This window comes from Oncorhynchus mykiss, chromosome 8, assembly GCF_013265735.2.
Source record: "Oncorhynchus mykiss isolate Arlee chromosome 8, USDA_OmykA_1.1, whole genome shotgun sequence".
NCBI lineage: Eukaryota > Metazoa > Chordata > Actinopteri > Salmoniformes > Salmonidae > Oncorhynchus > Oncorhynchus mykiss.
Window position 1 is genome coordinate 10,069,653 of NC_048572.1, and position 22,912 is coordinate 10,092,564.

The 22,912-nt window shown below is 43.2% G+C and overlaps 3 protein-coding genes across 5 annotated transcripts; 2 read left to right on the forward strand and 1 right to left on the reverse strand.

Annotated features, from left to right (window-relative positions):
* The first annotated feature begins 3,336 nt into the window (after positions 1-3,336).
* On the forward strand, positions 3,337-9,671 carry LOC110529342. Its single transcript, XM_021611475.2, has 2 exons — positions 3,337-3,625; positions 5,819-9,671. Exon 2 carries the CDS (start codon positions 5,942-5,944, stop codon positions 7,820-7,822), a length of 1,881 nt encoding a protein of 626 aa, XP_021467150.2. The 5' UTR covers positions 3,337-3,625; positions 5,819-5,941; the 3' UTR covers positions 7,823-9,671.
* Positions 9,672-11,184: 1,513 nt separating this feature from the next.
* On the reverse strand, positions 11,185-16,758 carry LOC110529344 (zinc finger and BTB domain-containing protein 25). Of its 3 annotated transcripts, none has more exons than XM_021611477.2 (3): positions 16,642-16,758; positions 15,350-15,539; positions 11,185-14,672 (listed from the first exon to the last, which is right to left on the reverse strand). In XM_021611477.2, the coding sequence occupies exons 2-3, from the start codon at positions 15,520-15,522 to the stop codon at positions 13,427-13,429; spliced, it is 1,419 nt and encodes a 472-aa protein (XP_021467152.2). In that variant the 5' UTR covers positions 15,523-15,539; positions 16,642-16,758; the 3' UTR covers positions 11,185-13,426. The 3 variants fall into 3 exon arrangements, with proteins under 3 accessions (XP_021467152.2, XP_021467153.2, XP_036840610.1); XM_021611478.2 differs by having other exon boundaries at positions 15,350-15,486; positions 16,642-16,751; XM_036984715.1 differs by lacking the exon at positions 16,642-16,758 and having other exon boundaries at positions 15,350-15,934.
* A 515-nt stretch (positions 16,759-17,273) lies between these two features.
* On the forward strand, positions 17,274-22,290 carry zbtb1 (zinc finger and BTB domain containing 1). The gene is made up of 2 exons (XM_021611473.2): positions 17,274-17,630; positions 19,188-22,290. The coding sequence occupies exon 2, from the start codon at positions 19,192-19,194 to the stop codon at positions 21,286-21,288; it is 2,097 nt and encodes a 698-aa protein (XP_021467148.1). The 5' UTR covers positions 17,274-17,630; positions 19,188-19,191; the 3' UTR covers positions 21,289-22,290.
* The last annotated feature ends 622 nt before the right edge of the window (positions 22,291-22,912 follow it).

Consider the following 22,912-nt stretch of genomic DNA (forward strand, 5'->3'; position numbering starts at 1 on the left):
CCAGTCGTCAGATATGAGTGATTTACGACCAATCAAAAACAGCAACACTCATGTGCTCCGTTCCTTGCTCTCGGTTAGTGCCAATTATCCTGACGCATTAGACACAGTTGGGGTGGTTCCGTGTGGCTCAGTTGGTAGAGCATGGCATTTGCAATGCCAGGGTTGTTGGGTTTGATTCCTACGGGGCACCATTATAAAAATGTATGAACACACTACTATTGTAAGTCGCTCTGGATAAGAGCATCTGTTAAATGACTGAAATGTGATTCATAACAGGAAATATCCTCTTCTTTCTTTCAGGCTGTCACCTGAGATATCTCTGGTTAGGTCAGGGTGTGACTAGGGTGGATACGCTAGTTTTTGCATTGTCTAGGAGTTTTGTATTGTCTAGGGTTTTTGTATGTCTAGGGTTTTTGTATGTCTAGGGTTTTGGAGGTCTAGGTATTTGTATGTTTATGGTGGCCTGATATGGTTCCCAATCAGAGGCAGCTGTTTATCATTGTCTCTGATTGGGGATCATATTTAGGCAGCCATTTCCCTTTTGGTGTTTGTGGGATCTTATTCTATGTTTAGTTGCCTGTCTGCACTATCCGTATAGCTTCACGGTTCGTTTTCTTATTTTGTTAGTTTGTTCAGTGTTCATTCGTTAAATAAATAAGAATGTACGCATACCACGCTGCACCTTGGTCCGATCCTTATAACGAACGTGACACAGGCATTCAAGTTGAGAAGGGGGAAATCTCACAGCTTTGTATCGTATGCCTATGGACACACATTGTTACATTCAATATTCTTAAAAATATATGATTTTTTTTTTAAATGTAAATATTAGTAGAATTGAATGAGGGTGAAGAGAGAGATGGAAATACAGATTACAGGAGGGTCCAGGATTCAAACTTTTAAGCTGCTTTTCAACTCTAACAACAGTGTTCCACTATTGGTGTATACACCATGGTGTGATAATAGGGAAATTGTGTTTCCATAGCTAGGGTTGACAGTGAGGACTTGTGAAGAGAAGAATCAACAACCTCTGCATTATCAAGACAGTTGCTTTGTTCGAAAGGTGTTAACTGTCAAAAGGTGTAAACCCATGTTCACAATGGCTCATTGTTATGTAAATGAGGCCCGAACAGTACAAGAGGCCTAAACTCTGCTCCACGTCAGAGCAAGTCCTCTGGAGACATTAGAGGGAGATGTTTATGTGCTGCAGGCAGCGGCTGTTAGCTGCTCGACCAGCCCCAGGAAATATATTCAATATATTCAATGCTATTCAATACGTTGACTCAACAACTCACATGCTGTTCATTTGGCCAACGCATCAGAACGACCAACCCGTATTCAGTATTGTTGTCATCTCATCATGCATAGCTAAGACAAGGGATCCTTTGAAGGTTGCATTATCTCATGTCTCTTTTATCCCTCATGATGATGCACTTAGTCATCTGACGTTGCTCGTCGAGTACTTCCCAATGGCACCTTATTCCCTACATAGTGCACTGCTTTCGACTAGAGAACCAACGGTCCTGGTCTAAAGTAGTGCCCTATTTGTGCCTTGTTACAAACAGGATGCATGTTATCAAATATTTTTTATTCTTTACAGGGTTCCTTCTTTTCACTCTGTCAATTAGGTTAGTATTGTGGAGTAACTACAATGTTGGTGGAGGATCCTCCGTTTTCTCCTATCACAACCATTAAACTCTGTAACTGTTTTAAAATCACCATTGGCCTCATGGTGAAATCCCTGAGCGGTTTCCTTCCTCTCTGGCAACTGAGTTAGGAAGGACGCCTGTATCTTTGTATTGACTGGATGTATTGATATACCATACAAAGCCTAATGAATAACTTCACCATGCTGGTCTTTGTGGTTGAATCTGTGCTTAAAATTCACTACTCGATTGAGACACCTTACAGATGTGAGGGGTACAGAGATGGGGTAGTTACTCAAAAATCATGTTAACCACTATTATTGAACACAGAATGAGTGCATGCAACTTATTATGCAATTTGTTAAGCACATTTCTACTCCTAAACTTATTTTGGCTTTCCATAACAAAGGGGTTGAATACTTACTGACTCAAGACATTTCAGCTTAAATGTTTTATTAATTTCAAGATATTTCTAGAAACAAAATTCTAATTTCGAAATGATGGGGTATTGTGTGTAGGCCAGTGACAAAACATCTCAGTCTAATCCATTTTAAATTCAGGCTGTTACACACCAACATTTATGGATAAGTCAAAGGGTGTGAAGTCACTGTAATTGTCTTTATGATGTCAATATCCATTCATATGGTTATGGTTATATGGCCGTGCCATCTGTCAGTGGTCTATTTTTGCTCTCAAGATGGTACAGTATCATGATCAGGTGGTCCGTTGTAGTTGCCAAGGCCCCCAATGCGTTTTGTTTACGACTCCTTCATTCATTTCTTGGAACACTTCACAATGTACCTTCTGCCATAGAAATATACTGAATTGATTATATTTACATGTATAAGCCTTTAACCACCTCCTCACCTCCTACCTCCTTACCATCTACCTCCTTACCTCCTACCTCATACCTAATCTTCAGTTGACTCTTCTTCAGAGGTTAGGGTGACTGTAATTAAAGCATTGAGACATGGGCAATAATAGTGGCAGCTTGGGTAAAAATCTATGGTTCATTAAGACCACATGTCTTATATGAATCAATATGTCAATGAGATGCTGTACTGTTTGTCTACAAAAATCGACCTACTCTATGTTCTATATAGGTTATGTGACCTTTAACCTACTTGAATGAGGGAACTCTGATGTGAACTCATAGTGGAAGTTGAAGTCACAGTGTACAAAAATTAAACAGATAGGTTCTATAGCTAACTCATCTTCCACAGTCTTCTTCGGGGCTAAACATGACACATTTCATGAAATAAATTAAGCTATTTTAGTGACATGGTTACTAATCTATGGTTTTTTAAAGATTATTTTGTAAAATACTGTAGGTGGGGCGTGTCTGATTTGAAAGATGGGATGTTTTTAAAAAAAATTATGGCTAGGGATTTTCTACTTACATTTTTTTATTTTACACTAAAGAAAATGCATTTTTCATTGCATCTAAATCTTGATATCTCACATGCAACCATCTGCACACAAACATGCTAAAACGTGTATTAATGAATTGACGGTACTCCTATACGTTTAAAATGATGAAAATGTGTGTTTTCATGGATGGAGCAACTGAAAGAGACAGAACTGAATATTAAATGCATACCATCTAAAGACATAACAGAAATTGGATAGCAAGGCTACTCTAGTCCATTCTGTCCTGCCTCCGTAACGTTTATATGATTAGGAGGCCTCCACGCATTCCACATTTTTATTGAATGACACATTTCTCTAAATAAACTGTCAATCACCTGGTTTCCATGGAAACTGGGCGGTACACTACCTGCATGCTGCTCGCCGGAGTCTCTCTCGCTCGCTGCAAGCAGGGAGCAGGCATGGGTTTGAAAAGGACACTCAAGCCTGGCAGTGGCAGGGGCGCGCTGTAGTTGAAGGAAACTGAAGATTTCTACTATAGCCGTCAACGCCAACCGAAAACCGCCGACTAATTTTGTTCTTCAGGATTAGGCTTTATCAGGTAGACCCAGGTAGGCTATACGTGTATTTCCAGGATATTACTGTTGACCAGTAAATAGATTTAAAACTCAACCAAGCATGTCATCTCTCCGTTTCACATGTGAAGCAAGGTGGTGAGAGGGAGTGCAGGGTTCATCGTTTAGTTGGCAAAGATCTTTTGGCGCCATAAATGTAAGCAAGCTTCATCAGCCTAGATGAAAGGAAAAATATCAATTGTAGCCAAAAATATAAATTACAGCATATTACTGATAGCATGATAACTGTAGCATGTGCTTTGCATAATCCAATATCCTAAACTCATTCAATGCAATAGCCTGATGAGAGGTTGGATCATTGGAATTTGTTTAACTGAAATGTATTAGATATTGTAAATTAAAAGCTGATATCCTGTCTGATATTGAGCCAATGATCCAATGATTTTTCAATGAATTCATTATAAAGGGGACAACATTATGATGCATTATATATGCCAGGTGGTGCTTGAAATATGATTATAATGTTCTGCCTTCAGATAGGCTAAATGGCCCTATACATTTTTGGTTATGCATATTTGTCTCATTTTCAGATCAATAAATGATTTCATATAGTAATTTAATCTTAGATAAAGGACTGTGTACTGTGTACTGTATCTTGTGATCATTCAAGGAAAACTATCAACTAAGCAGCCATTTATAACAAGGTAAACAGGATGAGTCAACTGAGCCAGCCTGTAATTGTCTTGTCCATCATTCTAAGAGGCATGTTTATGAAAACATCTGTGTAATTTAATTATACATTATCAGTCTGAGTCAGATTGATAGCTTTTTCTGGGAACAATGTGATATGAAACTGACAACTTAAATGTTTACTTCAGTTATATCAGACCGAACGCTGTCTCAAAGACTAACTTCTGTCAGTCAGTTTATGAAAATACTTTGTTCAATTTGTTCAAGTGATCTTATATACAGTGAACTCCAAAAGTATTGGAACTGTGACACATGTGTTGTTGTTGTGGCTCTGTACTCCAGCACTTTGGGTTTGAAATGACACAACGACTATGAGGTTAAAGTGCAGACTGTCAGTTCTAATTTGAGGGTATTTTCATCCATATCGGGTGAACCGTTTAGAAATTACAGCACTTTTTGTACCCAGTCCCCCCATTCTAGGGGACCAAAAGTATTGGGACAAATTCACTTATATGTGTATTAAAGTAGTCAAAAGTTTAGTATTTGGTCCCATATTCCTAGCACGCGATACATTAAGCTTGTGACTCTACAATCTTGTTGGATGCATCTGTTGTTTGTTTTGGTTTCTGTTTCAAATTATTTTCTGCCCAATAGAATGAATGGTAAATAATGTATTGTGTCATTTTGGAGTTACCTTTATTGTAAATAAGAATAAAATAACACTTTTACGTTAATGTGGATGCTACCATGATTACGGATAGTCCTGACTGAATCATGAATTATAATAAGTGAGAAAGTTAGATGCACAAATATCATACCCCATCCTAATGCTAATCTCCCCTTTTATTGTAATGGTGAGCGGTTAGCATGTCTTGTGTGGTTGTAACTTTGTCACTCATCATTATTCCCGATTCATTCAGGACTATCCGTAATCATGGTAGCATCCACATTAATGTAGAAGTGTTTAGAAACATTCTCTATTGTTATTTACAATTAAAGGTAACTCCAAAATGACACAACACATTATTTACCATTCATTTCTATTGGACACAAAATAATCTGAAATACAACCAAAACAAACAGCAAATCCATCCAACAAGTTTGTAGAGTCACAGGCTTGATGTAATCATTGTGTGCTAGAAATTTGGGACCAAATGCAAAACTTTTGACTACTTTAAGCTTGTCCCAATACCTTTGGTCCCCTAAAATAGAGGAACTGTGTACAAAAATGCTGTAGTTTCACCCGATATGGATGAAAATAGCCTCAAATTAAAGCTGATAGTCTGCACATTAATCTCATAGTCATTGTATAATTTCAAATCCAGAGTGCTGGAAACAACAACAAATGTGTCACTGTCCCAATACTTTTGGAGCTCAATGTATTTTATGTAGACTAAATGCTTAATGCTGTACATACATGATTACAGTAGCTTTGGGCATAACTGAAGCTTAATCAGCGTTTGGAATGAATGAATTAACATGGCAATGTACATGACAATTACAATTCTAATTTAGTCATTCTCTGTTGATTTTCCCCAGGTTTGAGGATTTGTTGGTAATTATAAGAGAGAACTTGACAGCTTGCTGTGCATAAGTGAGGTGCGTTCTTCATTTCTAAGCCTTCAGTAGCATTCACTTTGGTGCTGGGCTATAAACTAACCAATGGCGACTGAGGGGGGCCAAGATGGACAGCGTCAGAAAAACGTTGTTTTGAAGAGGAAGTTGACCGGTCCACCCAGACTCCTCCTGGGCAAATCAAAATCCAACAACCAGAGAGGTGACAGGTCTGAGGCTCATTCTAAGAAGAGAAACAAAAGAGTGAACATCATCAATGGAAGTCAGATGGATTCCTCCATCAAACAGTCAAATATAGAAGCTGGAGAGACGGGATCATCACAACTTGTAGCCACTTCAGACGACATCTGTACAACCTCAAAAATGGATGAGGATCAAGCTTCATCTGAACTACCCACTGAGCCCTCAAGGTGGCGCTCCACCTCAGATGAGGATGAGACCAGTGAAGGCCAATTGGAAGGACACAGTAAGACGAGGAAATCAACAAAGCATGGCTGGAGAAGGTTATTTTCCCCGGCTCTCATTTGCGTCAGAAGACAAAGGAAGAAGTACGCTGCAAAAACTTCAATCCAGGGTGGTGACCAGGGAGTTGTACAAGCTGAGAGACTAACTCACACTGAAGCAAAGTCAATGGGAGAAGACACCATCTCCTTGAGTGACAAGTGTGTCCGCGATGCGCCTGACATTGACAATGTCAAGAAAAGGAGACGCAGGTTTACCATCCGGACGTGGCCGACCTTCAAGCGGCTCTTGACAGTGTCTTACGTCCGCGGCCAAAGGCCAAAACAGGGAAATGTTGTACAGGTGGTCTCTGAAGACGTCCAACAACCGTCAGTGACCTTCAGGAAGACATTTCAGCATTTTTTGATGTGTGGAAGAAGGGCACCTTCAGCTGTGATCCCTCTGGAAGACAAGGACACCCAGGACACTGGAGACAAGGACAACCAGGACACTGGAGACAAGGACAACCAGGACACTGGAGACAAGGACAACCAGGACACTGGAGACAAGGATAACCAGGACACTGGAAACAAGGACAACCAGGACACTGGAGACAAGGAGACTGAGGTGGAGCCAATGGGGACACAAGACAAGGGACAACAGTGCACATCTGACATCCAGGGGGTTGAGCTTCTGGAAAAGGGGGCTGAGGTTAGAGGACAATGTACAGAGAGAGTGACAGTGTGTGCCGAAGTGAGTGCCCTGCAGCCCGAGAACGAATGCCCAACAGACACCCTAACGAGCCCAGAGTCCCTACCAGTGAGTCCCATCCCGACAAGAGTAGTAAGACCAGAGGTAGATACAGAATACACAGAGACCAGTCCAATGGGTGATTCAAAGGAAACAGGGATATTGGAACCTAAGACTTCTTTCAAAACTAAGTTATGGGAAACTGAGACTTCTACCAACACAGACTCAATCCTCAGTGAAGTCATCAATGTTACCATGGATGCTAACGAGATGCAAGGAGATGAACTGGATCATATCCAGTGTTTAGAGAAGGACAAGGTCATTGAGTCAGACTGTGTGATAATCAATACACTCAACAGCGTTGCCATGGACACTAATGAGTATCCCTCAGACTCAAATCAGATAATTTCTTCAGAGAATGCTGCTGAGGACTCTGCTGATGCATCTGAGGAGAATGACACACTCTGCATGATCACGGTAGATAACATTGTGCAAAATGGCCCGCCCTTGACCAACATCAGCATCACCCCCGGGACTGACTCGGATCAGGATGTGTCCGACCAGGATGGCCATGAGGTGGGGGATGAAAGCGGCAAGAGTGGCCTCCTGACGGAGGACGACCAGGACTTGTTGTGTGAAGAGAACCTGTTAGTGCAGACGGCTCGCTTCTTGGTCCAGGCAGTCATGAGCGCTGCCATGGAGCAGCTCTCAATGGAACAGAGAGGCACTCCCACCGCAGTCCACAGGGAGGCGCAAGGGAGTCGAGATCACGCTTGACACCCCCTTCCGTATGTATGACCCCATTTGGATCAGCAGAGTTGCGTTCATTACGGCACACAGCGGAAAAAGTTTTAAAACATTTTGCAACAGAAAATGGAAATTATAGTTTCTTATTGAACCAGTAGTTTCTGTTTCAATCCGTTTTCTTCCGTTTTGTGTCTAATGAACACGACCCAGGATTATTGAGAAAATATATTTTTTAAATTAGACAAGTATACATCTGTAAACCACTTTTAAAGTTATTGTTGTTTACAACTTGTTGTTAACAAACCAAACTGCTGCTGTTCATATAAATCTAAACCAGAGAACCGTATTGACACAATACATTTTTACAATATATTCTCCACAAGTGGTGGCACTCAATTTTCACAATTACCATCACAAACATTTTAACTGTTCGGTGTGACTGTGTGTTTTGAAAATGATGGAACTAAGGGCTCTATTCAATCAATATCGCAGAAAATCAGCGTAACTGCGTGATTGAATTTTCAAGGCAATGTTCCCGACTGCATTCTCAGTAAACTCTGCATATGTCACCTCAATCGGAAATTACCTTCACATTTCTAGCGCACAATCTGTAGCTCTTCAGTGATACAGATTGAATATTGTCCTTATACCTCAATTACGGTTTATTTGCCTATAGAACAGAAAGTCTCAGATTCTCAGATAAAGTTTATCTGTTCATCTGAATAAAATATAGTTCTTAAAAAGCTGAGATCCGCGCTAGGGAAACAGCGTCACTGGCTACCCCAGGCGCATTTGTTATTTTTTTTTGTTTTGAGCCAATGAGCAACCAACATCGTGATACATTACTCTGCTGTTCTATCGCGCAATGACGTGTAACGATGTCAGCGGGGAAAAACAGTGCTGGTTGTTGATGTAACGTCTTCGTTGTTGTAATATCGCAAATGGTCACGGCAGTTTCACCGCTACCGATTCCAATTTTAATTAATCAAACATTTGATGATGTATTTAAGATATGGTGATTATTTCACACGATGAAAGTCTTAGGCTCTTATTGACTAGTGTCTTGCCCTCTGGTTGCTGTTTAATAGATGTTTAAGCATACATTGCTCAGTTAAAAAGCTTTCTCTCTTATGTGTATAGAGACTATACAACGCTTAACGTTACACCTGTAACTTGTCATAAGAAAATATGAGGTACCCTAGTCCGAATAGAACTCTGTGCTGTCGTTTTTCTGTGTGAATGTCATTCTGTCATGGGATAATAATGATTACACAGTTTGACACCTGGTGTACCTGGATAAATACAACCTAGTCTCCAGGTGGCTATTTGTTGTCATTCTGTTATCATTGCTTGACCTCCTGGACTTCAGAGGAGATTTTGCAGTATTTGGAAACAAGACCAGCAAACATCTGTCTTGATGCAACACAACATTCAATACATGGAGGCTTGCTGGTTTCCCAAAGGCCTCTTTTAGAGGTGGGGGACTGTGAGGCAAACAGCAATGACATCATTAGAAGTGGATACCAGGCTCTCGTAACCAAAAAAATGTGTCATCCAATGATATGAGCCAACTCTCTGGTCTGACCATGAGCAGTATGTCCTGTATGTGTGATCACCTCCTTGAGATCTGGCTACGGAGGCAATCACTTCAGAGGAGTGAAGGGTGTTGACAGTCTTTTAATGTGACGGGTGAGGATTGATTCAATTGTGAAGAGAAAAATTGCCTTTTCTAATTGAGTTATGTGAGTAATATATATTTGTTGTTGTTTTATGTTAAGTGTGTATAATGTGCTGGTGGATATTTATTTATCAATATAACTATATTTTCTGTTTGAAAACTGTCACCAATTAAATGATCGGAATGACATGCATAATCTCACTCCTGATCTACCTATTTTTAGCTGCAATATGTGAAAATGATCTTCTCCAGTGAAGTCTGCAGTGTGTTTCTATAGCGATAGAGCTGTCTTATATTTAATTATAACCTACCTATCACCAAGAAACTACCAATTTGAACCATTACAGTTCTGTTTAGTTTCTCAGTTTCTTCTCATCATGCTTCTTCTCTGTTAATTAAGGCACAATAATAGTTTGCCATTTGATTGGGAGGGTGGGGTACTACTTATTGTTCTTACAGCCTCAGCTTAGTCTTACTTTATGGCAGATTGTAACAATGTATTTTTGGACATTTTGTTATTATCACAAGTAAGAGTTTGATGGGTTCCAGCACTATCTGTCCTATAATAAATCAGAATATACTTAACCTAGTGTTTGAGAGAGAATTGTGCTGTCTCAGAGCCAGAAGCCATCTGTCAATTTTAATATTTTTATGTTGAGCTCCAGAGGGATACATAAAACATTCTGTGTAGCTGTTCCATTAACCTGCTCCACTCAGAGGACCATGGCTACATCCCAATTCTCCACCCTTTTCCAGAAGTGTGTACTTGCACACTCCCCATAATGGATTTAAAAGCACATGATTGGTGTAACCATTGGCTTGGAGGGAGTTTCCACCTTTGTTAAATCCGTGTCGGGAACGTGTGCAAGTGCACACTTGTGGAAAAGGGTGGAGAATGAAAATTGTGACGCAGACGAATAAGCACGGGGTAGAAGAGAGGCCTGATTGGTACCTTTTGGGGATGAGTCCTTCAGCTCTTAAGTGGCCTCTGGTGGTAAGAAGTTGTTACTACAGGAACAGGGAACATAAAGCCTGGTTCAAGAAATGTTGCTGTTCTTGCTTACTCATTTGCAGTCCTTGTCTAGCGAAGTTTGGCATGACAATGAGTGACAAGGAGTCGGCATGATATAACACAAACAGACTTGCACTCAGGTTAGGGAACATACTAGGTGTGCTCTATAAATTGAGCTGTGTTGAGATTCTCCACCCTTCTCTAAGTGTGTCCTACTTTCTCTGTCCTCTGTCCCCTTTAAAAACATTGTATTGGTGTAATCATAGGCTGATTGAAGTTACCACTGTAAATCTTGCTTTTACTTCCATGAGGGTGAGTGAATGTGTTTTTACACATGTCATGGATAAGGGTAGAGCATGGGACTAAAGCAATGGAGGCTGCTGAGGGGAGGACGGCTCATAATAATGTCTGGAACGGAGTGAATGGAATGACAAACATTGAACATTGAAACAATGTGTTTGATACCATTCCACCTACACCACTCCAGCTCCTCAATTAAGGTACCACCAGCCTCCTGTGGACAACAGCCATTGTATTTAGACACTGGTGTGTGTGTGTAACATTTACCTCATCACAATTACATGCAGCATTAAAAAAACAGAAATAGTGAGAGGGAAAGGGAAAGGAATTCCGATATCGGAAACAGATGTTCGGTTTGTAGAAACTAAACATTCCTATCAATGAGACGAGTTACATGAGACAATCTGTTACAAAATATATTTATTTACAAAACCTTTTCCATGTATGGAAAAGTGACACAGATTAAAGAAAACATGAAACCACGACAAAGTGTATGACAAAGTGGAAAAGCCATAGAAGAGTAGCCAACTGAAACATACCAGAGGTCACACACACCAACAGGATAGAATGGAAACAAACCCAGAAAGGTCAATTTGATAATCCTAGGTTTATACTGTCTATCGCAGTACATACAGGTTCCTGGTTCAACATTACTAGATGCATTCTTCTACACACTCTGATAGCCATTGCCACATATCCGTCAAATATGAATCTACAATCGCACAATAATAAAGCTTTAGAGAACTATTTAAGTTCAGAGTATCTCTTTTAGTCACTTCTACTCTTGCCTGGCTACCCAGACTCTTTGCTCTGGCCAAACGCTACGCCACGCCCACGGACTTTGGTTGTTTTCTCCGCCATGAGTCTGGATCTGAGTACCTCCCCAACCCTCCACCCTTTACCAAAGGCGAACACTTTGTTTTGTACAATGCCCTTCGTCACCAAAACCCTCCGTCTTTCAATGATGGCAGTCTCAGATTGAAGTATGTAGCTAACGACAGAGCAGCGGAAGAACTTAGTGTGAGTCGTCAGGCTACTTCTGCCTGTTATGAGCTAAAATAAGTCCTTCCTCTTAGTGTTGTCAAGGATTTAATTTACATTATATTTAACTAGGCAAGTCAGTTAAGGACAAATTCTTATTTACAATGACGGCCTACCCCAGCCAAACCTGGATAACGCTGGGCCAATTGTGCGCCACCCTATGGGACTCCCAATCATGGCTGGATGTGATACAGCCAGGATTTGAACCAGGGACTGGGACACCTCTTGCAGTGCCTTAGACCGCTGTGCCACTCGGCAGCACAGGATAAAGTACATTCAACAGGTTTCCTCTGTAGTTAAACACTGCTAAGGGTCGTATGTGTTAAACATCTCAGAGGAGTGCTGATTTAGAATCCGTTTTGCCTTTCAGATCTAGAATGAATAAGACGGGGGGACCTGATCCTAGATCAGCTCTCCTGTGACGCTTGAATACATCCCCAGGTTTTCCAGCTTTAAAGGTTTTGGGATGACACTTGTGGCTTTGTCTTCTTTTGCATACACGTCCATTTTCATAGTTAGTACACACTTCTTGAAGGTGAATGAAGCTTTGCCAAGCAAATTCTCTGCTAATTATCAAGTTTAGGTATACTGTGCTCGTTTGTAAGTGCTAGTTAGTGCTAGTTTGTTGAGATTAAAGAAAGAAAAAGAGGAACACCAAGCCCCTGCTCATGATTTGGGAGGGAAATATTGAAATGTTCCAATATGTGTAATGATGTACTACCATACATCAATTGTGTACTGCAACATTGTGGGCGTAAGAATTTGTCCCTTGCAAATTCCTGTAACCCTGACAACCCTCCATAACAACATGCCAGGCTCCATTTCAACAGCTACTTATTTCTGAGACTGAGAGTTATTTTCTGGAGAGTCAGAAAACAATGCAGATACATTTCCAATCAATATACCAGCTGGTAAAATATGACAACTGAGAGAGAGACAACACATTCCTCTTTAAAATACCATGTTCTATTCTATTCAACCGTTCACTGAATAAAATAACATACACTTTACACTGGATTCACATCACAGGGTTTCATCTAACCGACAGAGAGATGACGGTATTGACATAAGGACAGGATACAACCGGATCAGTGGAAAGATAATGACAAAAGGTAAGGAACGCAACTGAAACAGGGTCATGTTCAGTCGGAATCAAACTGAAGAAAACAAACTCAAACAGGGTGAAACAGGAGGCACTATCTGGAATCGTCCAATAAGAATCACTAAGTTTCGTTTTCCATTGCAAAAACGTTTTACTATTGTCGTGCCCTAATGAAGACGAACCAGCTGTGCACAGTCTCTGGTGAGTGCAGATGGGAGAATGAAGATGTATTCACAAAACACTTCTTATTACATAGCTGTTATCCCCGGGTAACTGTAAGGGTATAACTTATGTCAATTACCTTGTGACAAGTATAAGTACATAGTTCTTACCAATTACCATTGTTAATCCAGTTTTCTAAGAAAACACTCCAAAAAAAAGAGAGGCTACTGCATAATCACACAAACAAGAGTTATCAAATTCGGTGGTGACTCCAACACCAACACCTATGTAAAATGGGAGTTGATGTACTTCTTTAATTTCTACAGTTTGTTTTCGCTTTCATTCCACAGCGATGTTGTCCACGCTCTCCTGCGAGATCTCAGAGTCTAGCGAATAGCAGGAGCTGCCATTGTCCTGAGCTTCCCTGTTTGCCTCCTCCGCCAGCGCTACTGTAGTGCTTGCCACCACCCCGCCGCCCTCCGGTGGCCCCTCGCAGAAGTGCCCAGAAGCGTGGATGAGCTGGCTGCAGAGGCGGCTGTAGCGATGGTAGCGTGACGGCTTGCCCGTGTGCGTGTACATGTGCTCCTGCAGCTGGCTCTTCTGGGTGAAACGCAGGCTGCACACGGAGCAGGCGATCTTGCGCTTTCGTGTGTGACTGGTAGTGGAGGTGGTCATGGTGGCGGTGGGGGGTGTACTGGTGCCACCGGCTATACCCCCCCTGCTCCGCCTTAGCTCGGTGGCTAGCTCGTCAGCTAGGGCTTGGCTCTGTCTCAGGGCCTCCTCCAGGTAGCCTGCATCCTGCTGATCCTGGGGGCACCCCCGCTGCTGCTGCTGGTCCTCAGTGCCCACTGTGTCCCCTCCCCCGCCCTGGGAGAGGCCCTCCATTAGTCCGCTGGGATCCAGGGCGCAGGTGGCGTGGCTGAACAGGTGCTCGCGGAGCCCCTCGGGGGACGAGCAGCGCTCGCCGCACCGGGGGCACAGCAGCGCATGGGGACCATCCTTGAACAAGAGGCCCTGGCAGGGGTTGCCGCCCTGGGCCAAAGGAGACGTCGGGGACCCTCCCCCGCCTGGCACCGGATGGCACTCCTCTCCCTCTTCCTCCACCGTCTCCTGCTTGATGCGCGTTGAGATGTCTGAGTCGTCGCCGGAAGCCACAGAGGAGACACCACGGAGGAGACCAGAGAAGGGCTGACAGCCTGATGAGGGGACGCCCTCCATCCCCACAGTCATCGAAAACTGGGTTGTGTGTGAACGGCCTGCCCGAGTGGACGAACGCCCGTCCTCGGGGCCGCCCCCTCCTCGGGCACCTGCACTACCTTTAGGGACCCCAGTACCCTCCTTGTTTGCTAACTGTGATGAAATCTGAATGCCGTACAGGTTGGACATGCGGACAAGGTCGGCGGTGGCGGCATCGGGTCCACCCTCACCAGGCTTACACAGCTGGTAGGCATGGAGGAACTTGATGCCCTCCTGCAGGCGGCCCTGGTCCACCGGCTGCTTGGGGCCCATGCCCGTGTACATGATGTGGAGCAGGTAGCTGAAAACGTCTGGCTGGATGTCCGTGGGCTGGATCTTAATGCACTCACTATGAAGATGACGATAGACAGTGGGAGAGTATATTAGCCTTTACTCTCGAAGCACATTCATATTTCCTCTCTCTAATAACAAAGTATATCCAAGTCCCTTGAATTTTGTAAAGTTAGATATATGTATACAAACTAGTTAAGACCTTCTCTCGTGCAGGACATTCAGGTAATACAATGTACAAAAACAAACACTCAAGTGCATTACCAGTCTCAATTATATTCTATGAATCTATTCTTGCAGCCAAAGAAACATGTGGTTAACAACCAGTACAATGTGAGACAACTTACACAACACCCCTTCTAGTCCCCAATGTCACTGAAACAACCTCTGATGGTCACTAGACCCTGGTACTGTAAAACAAGACCAAACAATTATGGCCAACTATTTACTTGAAGGGACTTGCTATACACATAGGCACTCATTGGGTGGCAGGTAGCCTAGTGGTTAGAGCGTTGGACTAGCAACCAAAAGGTTGCAAGATCGAGTCCCTGAGCTAGGAAGGTAAAAATCTGTCGTTCTGCCCCTGAACAAGGCAGTTAAACCACTATTCCCTGGTAGGCCATCATTGAAAATAAGATTTTTTTCTTAACCGACTTGCCTAGTTAAATAAAGGTCAAATTTAATAACACCCTTAGTGTGTCACAGAATGCAACAGTCATGCAGTATGCATCTAACCTTGACTGATGAATGAAGATCATCTTGAAGTAGTTGGAGAAGGCAGCAAGCACGGCCCGGTGGGCCTTGAAGTACACGTTGCCAATGGCGACTGTGCAGTCGCACAAGAAGCCAAACTCCCTCTGGACGTTGAGCTGCTGCAAGAGGAACAGGCTGTGGCTGGAAACGTCCATGATACCCCCCACTCCACCTCATGTCACACACATAAATATACGCACATAGTAATTCATAATATAAAAATGAGGTTCATATGTTGTGCAGACCTGGGTTAAAATAGTATTCACTTCCTTTCAAATAGTTTGGGGCGGAGTTTGCACTTCTGGGACTATTCAAATTGGTTCCATTGTGCCAGGTAAGCTCAATAAATATACACAAATACCATTGGAACCCAGGCCAGGTCTGATTGCTGTGCAAAGACAACATGTGATTCTATAGGATCAAACTATTTTCTCAGCCTCTAGAACACACCGAAAATAAGTTGATAAAATGTCACACCTCTGAAGCATGCATTAAGCATGCATGCTGCTGAAACAATGGCGTACTCTGCTGGTCAAAAAACTGAAAGTAGCACCCCCCCCCCCCCCCCCCCCCCCCTTAAAAAAATACTATTGGCCAGATGTTGGCATCTGCGTAACTTTCTACCTGTTGACATCTTAGGTAGTAAGAGTTTCACTTCCGGTGTGAAAAGATTAAACATTGAGGAACCGCAACCTAATAATTACTTTGACATAAAAACAGTTCATTTTATGTCGATGTATACTTACGGCAAGGTTATTACATTGTAACTGATAGTGGGCCGATATAATATACCGTTACATTGTTGCAATAGATAGGGCATGTTTATATTGTAGCAAACCCTTTATTTAATTGTATCCATTTATGCTGACTACTTCAAAGCAGACGGGACAATATGATGGACTGTCAGACATAGCAACGCATGCATTCTTGCAACCGCCACAGATAAGGGGTCAGCTTTCGAATGAAATATGCAAATAACCGAAAAATACCATCCTAAATTATGGTCAATATGCCAGTCCCCTATGTAGCCTACAACACACAGGCGGTCTCAAAATATATTCGCCAGCTTGTTTCACTACAGCATCACATCGATTCGCACACGTCTGCGTAGTAGCCTATCAAGTGTTCCTGCCGACCGAATCAAGTGTTCCTTCTAGACAAAATCAACAACCGTGAACAGCCTCGATAACCCACACGGGCCCCAATGCATGCATTTGGATATCCCCTCCTATTTGCAAAACAAAGCAAATACGATAATCGGAAGTCTTTCTTACCACCTATTTGCGAAATATATATTAAATAAAGGTTTATATTTCGTACGTAGTCTATTTGTTGCCACAGAGAAATTCTCGCACGGTCTCGCGCGTCTTCCTATGTGATTGTCTCCTGAGGTTGTTATTCGTCACGTGACTATACAGTAGCCTACTGTATATTTGCTGTTCTGTCATAAAAGGTGTGAACATTTTGTAAATACCGTGTGTAAAAAAAAAACAAGTTGTTCAAATTGTGTAAATACCGTGTGTTTTACGTTCCCCTAAAACATATGTCGTTGGTTGACAAGCACTGAAGTAAGGGTAACATTCTAAATACATTCTAAAATTGACATGACATGTTCAGTCAATTTAAGAGCGCCTCAAAGTTCAATAACCAAGTAGCACAGCATCATAAACGCACGCCTTGGAGATTTGATCTTTTTCGTATTTGCCTTTATGCTGAAATGTAGCCTTAACATCCTATCAAGATGTAAGCCTACTTCTGTAAAACTTTAAGATTAATCAAATGTGTACCTACACCATCCTTATCGGTGGGTTATTATAGTAAGTGCATATGGAGGCGAAATAAATAGGCAATAAAATGAGGCTTTTAATCAAATTTATGCGGAGGAAGATAAACCTTGTTAATTTTATGCATTTGCGCTATTAACTTAAATAGCCTATGCCACAGTCACAGTCTCTATGTTCGTCCATTTTACTTGTAAGCGTCCAGCTGAGCAGCCTAGTCACTGCCTTGTTACAGTACACCCAGTCTCGGGAGGTTTGGATTTGCGTGAGTGGGGCTGGATCTCGCTCAGTGCGGTGAACGAGCTCGGCAGAGCGGCTGTGCGGAAGTTCTTTCATCCGTGCTGCAGAAGGGGCTTGCTTCGCCCTCGCGATTATTCTCGTCACAAGTTTATGGTTGGATAAAAGCGGTTCAGGTGGAACTTCTGGACAGTACACCCCAACTTCAGTTTTACTACATCCACAGTCTGCTCCATTTATTGTCGGTGAGTATTTATTCAGTGTTTTCACAGAGTAAACATTCCTGCTTTCGGAAAAACCCTGTGCCTTTTTTCTCATAGAGTGAATGCGGGTAGGAGCGCGGGGGTGGCAGTGCGTGCTTGCGTGAGATTTCCGACAACACTGCCACTGCCGTGGAGGTCTCTCCATTTTGGTTTCACATTGTTTGGTCCTCCCGATATTTTCAACAAGAAATAATAATCACTCATTTACGCTGATGCTCCGATTGGAACGATTGTAAAGCTGTTTAGGTCATCGTTACTTTTAGTGAGGTATGATTGACAGCCACGATGCCCGCACGACTTAGTCTCCAAAACAGGCCAATGAAAATTGGTGGGCGGGATTTGAGCAGTCAACGAGTACCGACAAAGAAACGGCTATTTTTGAGCCATAAATAAGAGGACATCACCTCACTGCACATTATCAAAGTAGACCATTGATAGACTAGTAGTCTACAGCTGTTGGACAAACAGATATTTCATTGTGATCAACTAAGTTCAAGTACATTTTATGTTATTGGCTTTAAAAAAATAAGGCTACAAATGCAGTGCAGACTGAACTCCACTTTGTAAACACCGTTACTGTAGAAAATCTGTAATTGACATCACTGTAAATCTGTAAATTAGATTTTTTTAAAAGCTAGCTATATACTGTAGATATATGTATTTTTTGCTTCCAGAGGAGCACGGGCTTACACAAACACACACACACTGAGCGGTTGGAGGCCAGGGTCTGTTACAGTGTAGCATTAAGGGATTAGGTGCCTTGCTCATGGGCACAAAGTCAGGAGATGGAATACCTGAATCCCGACAGAGATTTCCCCATCATACGTGGGATTCAAACCAGCAACCCTCCGATTGCAGGCCTACCTCTCTCTCTAAAAAAAGCCACACTAGTTCAAGACATAATGTGCTCTACTGTATATTATACAATTAGGCTAGATCATTTTGAAATCGTAAATTTGATAATATAGTCCTGTGTGAGTACATACCTGGATGACAAGAATTGTCTTCAGGGTGAGCCTAGTGGTTAGAGCGTTGGACTAGTAACCCGGAAGGTTGCAAGTTCAAACCCCCGAGCTGACAAGGTACAAATCTGTCGTTCTGCGCCTGATCAGGCAGTTAAACCCACTGTTCCTAGGCCGTCATTGAAAATAAGAATTTGTTCTTTAACTGACTTGCCTAGTTAAATAAAGGTAAAATTAAAAAATAAAATAAAAGGTAAAATAAAAAATGAAATAAATAAAAGTATGTGCCACATGCAGACCTTTTAAAAATACTTTACTTCAACATGCAATGTTTAGCACTATTTTGAGAACTTAATTAAGGCATGAGAGTTTACATTTTTTTAAATTTCCTCTTTTGTTTTATTTCAACTTTGTTTTTAATGAGGGTTATTGTACAGGGATAATAACCACTCAATGAAGCTTAAGATGTGCAATTGTGTTTTCAAACAGATTTGGTACCTGCTAAATAACTAAATGTAGCATCTTTAGATTGAAGCATTGCTTTGCTAATTCGCTGCTCTCCCCTTCACTCTTCCAGGGTGATGGCGAGGCCGAGCCACAGCGAGCATGTGCTGCAGCAGCTCAACAACCAACGGGAGTGGGGCTTCCTGTGCGACTGCTGTATTGCCATTGGCGACATCTACTTCAGGGCCCACAAGGCAGTGCTGGCTGCGTGCAGCTCCTACTTCCGCATGATGTTCATCCGGGACCAGCAGGGGACAGCTCGCATGGATCTCAGCAACATGCAGATCAGTGCAGAGTGCTTCGACCTCATCCTGCAGCTCATGTACCTTGGCTGCATCGTGGTGGGTAGCTACGAGTTTGAGGAGCTCAAGGTCTCAATGGCCTACCTGCAGATGTACTACATCCCAGACACCCTGGAGGACCTCAGGGACATCAGGAACACCTCCAACCTCACACCATCCTCCTCGGCCTCCTCCTCTTCCTCCACCACCTCATCCAGCTCCTCCTCCTCCATTGGCCCGGCAATTGCAGGAAAAATGATGTTTGGAGTCCGCATGTACGAGCAGCAGAAGCCAAGCACCCCAGAGGGGGAGCCCAAAAGTTTGCCCAAAGTTGCCATCACTGCTGTGCCTGTGCGACCAAGCATTCCTGTTCAAGTCAACAGGCCTCCACTTGTGGTGGAGGATGTGGCTTCCCCTTTGGTAGTAGTTGCACCACCGTTTCTAGACAGTGTGGCTGAGCAGCCTTGTGACCTGCGCAAGAGGCCCGGTGGTCGGAGTGCCACCTTGAAAGAGCGCCCCCGCTTCGGGCGCACATACACCTGCGACGACTGTGGCTTTGTCTTTAGCTGCGAGAAGTTGCTGATCGAGCACATCCTCACCTGCACCAATCGTAAGGCCTTTCAGGTCCCCAGGACCAGCTCCGAGGCAGACAACGACTCCAGCAAGGTGGAGAGCTCGGCCTCTGAGGGGATGGAGGAGCACAGGGTGGTCTGCAAGGGTGAAGAGGATTGGCCAGACCACAAGTCAGACGCTGACACAGTGATCAGGTCCATGACAGTTGGTACGGATAACGAGCCTGGTTCTGCTAGGAATATCACCATCAAGGTGGAGCTGGAAGAAAGCGTGGTGTCCGAGATGGATGGCATTAAGGTAGTTCAGGTGGGAGAGATCAGTGCTAGGCACGGTGCACTCAGCGACACTATGAGGGAACCGATTAAATTTAACCGGGAGGCCGAGGCTTGTGTTTCAGTCATGGACGACAGCAACGAGCCATTCGAGGGGCACATGTCCAGCAACAAGGATTCTGGCATACCTGTTAAGATGCGCAAGATTAAAGAGGAGAAGCAGGACGGGGACAGTGCACCGTGTGAGCTGTGCGGGGAACTGCTCACAAAGGAGGACCAGTCAGCTCACTACATCTCCAGCCACATGGGACACATCTGTGCCTGCGGGAGGTGTGGCCAGGTCCTAATCAAGGGGAGGCAACTGCAGGAGCACGCTGAGCGTTGTGGCGAACCTCAGGGTGCGGACACCGACTCCCACGGGGAGGAGGCAGACTCGCCCCTGCCCGAGGACCCGCAGGCCATGGACGATGGGCTGCTGGAGGGGGGTGACCTGGCCTGCCCCCAGTGTGGCTTGCTTTTCCAGAGTGAGAGCCTAGCATTGGAGCATGCTCTGGCCTGCCACGAGCAGGAGCTGTTCCGCCCCGCTCTGCTGGAGGATGGCGGCGTCGAACCGGACCACCGGCGCAAGCACTTCTGCGCCATCTGTGGCAAGGGCTTCTACCAGCGCTGCCACCTGCGGGAGCACTACACCGTCCACACCAAGGAGAAGCAGTTCACCTGCCAGACGTGCGGCAAGCAGTTCCTGCGTGAGCGACAGCTTCGGCTGCACACCGACATGCACAAGGGCATGGCGCGCTACGTCTGCCCCGTGTGCGACCAGGGAACCTTCCTCAAACACGACCATGTGCGCCACATGATCTCGCACCTGTCGGCCGGCGAGACCATCTGCCAGGTGTGCTTCCAGATCTTTCCCAGCGGAGAGCACCTGGAGAAGCACATGGACGTGCACCTGTACATCTGTGGCGTCTGCGGGGAGAAGTTTCGCCTTCGCAAGGACATGCGGAGCCACTACAACTCCAAGCACACCAAAAGACTGTGTCCTGCCTGAATTTTATGCATCTATTACTTAAAAGCCATAAATGTGAGAACAAATTTATGCACTTGAACACCAAAAAAAGAACACCTATAAAATCTGCACTTTCAAATTTGTATGAATAATCAAAGTGTGTTATTGCCTCAAATTTTGGCCATTTTGTCATTAGTTTCACACCCCTGTACTAAACACACATTACTGTCATTTGTTGACAGTGCCACAGTACACAAATCCTTGGCTCATCTTTTAAGGCTTTTGGAATCTGGTGTTTCTCAGCAAACAGCCTATGCAATACACAGTTCATGGAATGAAGTGGATTCAACTTAAGTTCCTTGCAAAGAGGTGTGTTTTGATTGTAATATGAATCCACACTTCAATATAGTCTTTGTGAGTAGTTACTGTACATAGCACTTGTGCATTTACAATGAAGAATGGCCTTGCCTTTGCTTTGGCGGTGCCGTGCTCTTGCTTTACAGGTGTGCATGAGAGTGGCATTGCATTCTGAACACTGTCTGCCAGTCAATGCCACTTTGCAACGCTCACTTCTTTGTCATTTCAATGTAAAGCATTAGGGACATGGACAAGCATAACTGAATATCTCAACAAATGGACTTATCTGGCTCCTTGTATTTTAAAATGATGCTACGAAATGGAAAGAGGCATCGTTTGTTTAGCCCAATCATAACATAGGCTATATATCCCATCCCATCACGGTTTTCCAGAATTCTGTTTCAGACAGGCTCAGAAATTCCTGTCTTTAAAGGCCCAGTGCAGTCAAAAACGTGATTTCCTTGTGTTTTATATATGCCACACTATGAGGTTGGAATAATACTGTGAAATTGTGAAAATTATTATATAATGCCCTTTTAGTGTAAGAGCCCATAGGGACCCGCACAAAAAAGTACAAAAATGTATGCACTCACTACTGTAAGTCGCTCTGGTTAAGAGCGTCTGCTAAATGACTCAAATGTAAAGACTGGTTTTGGTGAGGTGGAGTTTTGGCCTGCCGGGTGTCATCACCAGGTGGTAAATTAGTTAATAGGCCAATAACAAAGAGTTCCAAACCTCTGCCAATAACAGCTAGTTTTAGGTTTTTCCCTCCGCACTCAGACCACTCCCAGACAGTCCTAGCAAATTTCTTGCTTGAGAAATTCCTCTTTGCTAAGAAGCTATTTTTGTTTATTTTTGACCATTTTAATTGAAAATAATCAAAGTAAGGTACTTAATTATTACCCAGAAATGATTTGATATTGAGATAAAAACAGCTGCATTGGACCTTTAACCCTCAAATGATAGTTTTGAAGGTAGATTTATTTTCTACCAGAGTTGATACACATGACTACAACTCATATCAGATATGAACACTTTTTTTTTTTTCATGAAAGTTGCTTTTTAAGTGGAAAGTTCAATAGCTGTGAGAACTTCAGATTGTAAATAGGACACAAAAAAAACACTAGAATGCTTTACTCTTGACAACGGTTATCACCTAATTCCATATGAAATCTTTCATGCCACCAAGGCAAGATCATGCACTCGCTCTTTTGCTTAATCAATTATTTCACCTGTTTACTATGCAATGTTGGGCTATTCGCTTTTCAAACAGACTTCGATTCAAAGGATTTCTATTGTTGTTATACAG